The 3393-nt window shown below is 32.7% G+C and overlaps 1 protein-coding gene across 1 annotated transcript; it reads left to right on the forward strand.

Annotated features, from left to right (window-relative positions):
- The first annotated feature begins 216 nt into the window (after positions 1–216).
- Positions 217–2012, forward strand: LOC145032752 (parthenolide synthase-like). The gene is made up of 2 exons (XM_078981666.1): positions 217–1122; positions 1251–2012. The coding sequence occupies exons 1-2, from the start codon at positions 232–234 to the stop codon at positions 1860–1862; spliced, it is 1503 nt and encodes a 500-aa protein (XP_078837792.1). The 5' UTR covers positions 217–231; the 3' UTR covers positions 1863–2012.
- The last annotated feature ends 1381 nt before the right edge of the window (positions 2013–3393 follow it).

Genomic DNA, 3393 nt, shown 5'->3' on the forward strand with positions numbered 1-3393 from the left:
TTACACCAAATTTCGTATAAAGATGCTCCAACCCAACATCACATCCACATGTTACACCAAATTTAATGTTGATAAATAGTATAATTTGAAAAGTACTAAAATGAAAAAACTGTCATTTCAAATATTTTCTCTTAATGAAATATGTGGTACTATTTCATCCACATCTCCGCTATATATAAAAGGAGGAGAATCCCATACAATATAACAAACGCAAGAGAAAAATCCATCCATATGGAAATCATATCATTCTTCCCTTCATGGGTTCTTCCAGCAACATTACTTCTCTTCCTTACTTCCATCTTCATTTATGCTCTTCGATGGAGGAGCTCCTCCATAAAACTTCCACCAGGCCCTCCGAGGCTTCCTGTAATTGGGAACCTTTATCAAGTGTTTGGTAGTAAGGATAACATCTATCAAAATGTATGGAACCTCTCCCAAACATATGGTCCAATTATGCTTCTTCATTTTGGTACCCAACCATTCATTGTTATTTCCTCAACTGAAATGGCTACTCAAGTCTTAAAAACTCATGATCAGAAGATGTGTACACGTCCCTACTCTAAGGCTTCCAAGCGACTATCATTTAACTACATGGATGCTGCCTTCGCACCATACAATGATCATTGGAGGGACATGCGGAAGATTCTGGCGTCTGAATTCTTGGGTGCTAAAAGGATTAGATCGTATAAAAACGTTTTGGAGCATCAGATAGAGTGTGTAGTTCGTTCTCTCTCATTAAATTCCTCAAGTACTACAGTAAACCTAGACGAGATGTTCTTAAGTCTGGTAAACGATGTCGTGTGTAAGGTTGCATTAGGTGATCACACCTATAGGGAAAAGACCTTTAATGGTAGAACACTGATGGAGATCGTTGATGAGACCTCAGTCATGCTCCAAGGCTCATTTTCGGATAATTTTCCAACATTTGCGTGGATTTTGGACGGATTAACAGGTTGGAATCGCAGGCTAGACAAGTGTTTTAATGATCTTGATGGCTTTCTCCAAATGGTTCTTGATGATCATCTTGATCAAAAAGATACAAAAACAAGTGATCAAGAAAATGATTTTGTTGATGAATGTATCTCTCGGTTAACTAGCGACGAAACGAAAGCACTTTTGATGGTAAATTATTTAATTTTCTATGTTTTTGAGGTTTTTTTTTTTTTTTTTTTTTTTTTTTTTTTTTTGTGTGTGTGTGTGAAAGTATGTGAATGTGAGCTAATTAACTCAATTGTGAATAAACATCTTAGAATGTGCTTAGTGGATCAACTGAAACAACTGCTATAACCATGGTATGGGTAATGTCTGACATCGTTAAAAATCCAAGAGTTATGCAAAAGTTGCAAAACGAAATCCGAAGCAGTGTTGGAGGAAAACCAAGAGTAGATGAAGCAGATATTAACAAGATGACATACTTGAAAATGGTGGTGAAGGAGTCGCTAAGATTGCATCCGCCTATTGGATTCTTGATGACTCGGGAATGTGTAAGCCATTGTGAGATCGGTGGATATGATGTCTTACCTGGTATGAAGATCTTGGTAAGTTCATGGGGGATAGGAAGGGATTCAAGAACCTGGAAAGAGGACCCAACTGAGTTTCTTCCTGAAAGATTTGAAAATATCCAGGTTGAGTTTGGAGGGAAAAGTTTTGAGATGATTCCGTTTGGAGGGGGAAGAAGAGGTTGTCCTGGGTATAATTTGGCTATTTCAACCGTAGAGTTTACGATCGCAAATCTTCTTTACTTGTTCGATTGGGAAACTCCTGCTGGAAAGAATGAAGATTTGGACATGAAATTAACGAGAGAATTCCCGTTTATTCGTCGGGCAACACCTCTTTGTCTTGTTCCTAATAAGTATAACTAGCAAGACTAGTAAAGTGGTAATGTATCATTTCCTTTTTTCCATTAAACAATAGTTTGCACCCATTTTAAAATTTTCTGTATTTCATTTCTCTTGTCAATGCTTATTGTAATTTTGTTGTTCTTTCTTGTATATTAAGATATTATTTGTAAAGACAGTGTATAATCTGTATAATATATAGGATATGTGGAATATCAAATCTAGAATGTATAATTAGCACATTACTTAATCGTTTCTTTCATTTAATCTTATTCTTTCAGTTGTTAAATCAATGGAGTACAAATTTGTGTCGTACACAATTTTGATCATTCGAGAGTAAAAAAATGGTGTTACGGCAAGGAAAAAATGGTGAGCACTGCCTTCAATTAGTAATACACAAGTCTAACCATGGACGAGATCACCTTATAAACTAGAATTGCATATTTACGAAAAAGAGATACAAGGACTTCTAAGGATTACATGTACCTAAATTCAAACTCATAGTATCATACTAAATTACTAATGGCATTGGGTTTTCAATTATAAGTACAAATAAAGTATTAATAACAATATAGTAATTTATAGTTTAATTATCAAAAAAGTATATCAATTTAATCATAAGCATTTAATCTAATTTAATTTTACAACGTAGCATAAGACAATATTAGATAAATTTTAATTTTCTATGTATGCGCTTGTCTTTTTTTTATTATAATATATTGATTTTATAGTATTGTATTTATATTAAATTTTATATAAATAATTAAAGTTTTGTTTATATATAAATGAATTTAAAAAATATTAAATTAATGATTGATAAATATGAATTAAATTTATTTAATAACTAAGAAATGATAATCTTTATTTATTTCGGTACAGTTGTGGGCTCACTTTGTATATATGTGGGCTGTGGCCACATATTAGCAAGTTTTTTTGTGAAAAAGGAAAAAACATACCTGGATTTTGAGGGCATTTAGAACTTAAAAGCCACTGTCGTTGGACTTGATTGGTTGTTCAGTATGTTTCTTGGTATAAAAAAAATTATATAGCAAAGGCAAAATAAGGGATGGAAATTTCACCCGGGAAACCCTATTATGCTAAAACCGGGGATGGGGTCAGAATCGTGTATAACAATCCCCAACCTGTTCCACCCCGCTTTGATGACTATATATATATATATATATATATATATATATATATATATATATATATATATATATATATATATATATATATGTGGTTTATTGAATTTAAATTAAGTCCATTAAAATGAATTATCTATATTAGACCATCAAAGATAGAATCCGTATATCAAATTATGTTCCCAGTTCTAAGAGTTCATCAATTGTTACTGCGTTCGATGATCTTTATACCAAATCGTTTCTTTTCGTTTTGATGCTTGTTAAACTTGATGATTGATGCAAATAGAATCTGATTATGACATCTGGTTTTGATCGCTTATTTGATTTGGTTTTTTTTTTTTTTTTTAAGTTGAATATATTTTGTTGATAGATTGAGGATTGGTTGGGGATGGGTCAGGAATGGGTTGGAGAAA

Source organism: Lactuca saligna, chromosome 2 (assembly GCF_052625555.1).
Source record: "Lactuca saligna cultivar CGN05327 chromosome 2, ASM5262555v1, whole genome shotgun sequence".
Taxonomy (NCBI): Eukaryota; Viridiplantae; Streptophyta; class Magnoliopsida; order Asterales; family Asteraceae; genus Lactuca; species Lactuca saligna.

Excerpts from the sequence above, each read along its gene's own strand:
- LOC145032752 (XM_078981666.1), top strand. The coding sequence starts at position 232 with ATGGAAATCATATCATTCTTCCCTTCATGGGTTCTTCCAGCAACATTA. Across the intron at positions 1,123-1,250 it reads AAACGAAAGCACTTTTGATG|AATGTGCTTAGTGGATCAAC; the intron begins GTAAATTATTTA and ends TAAACATCTTAG.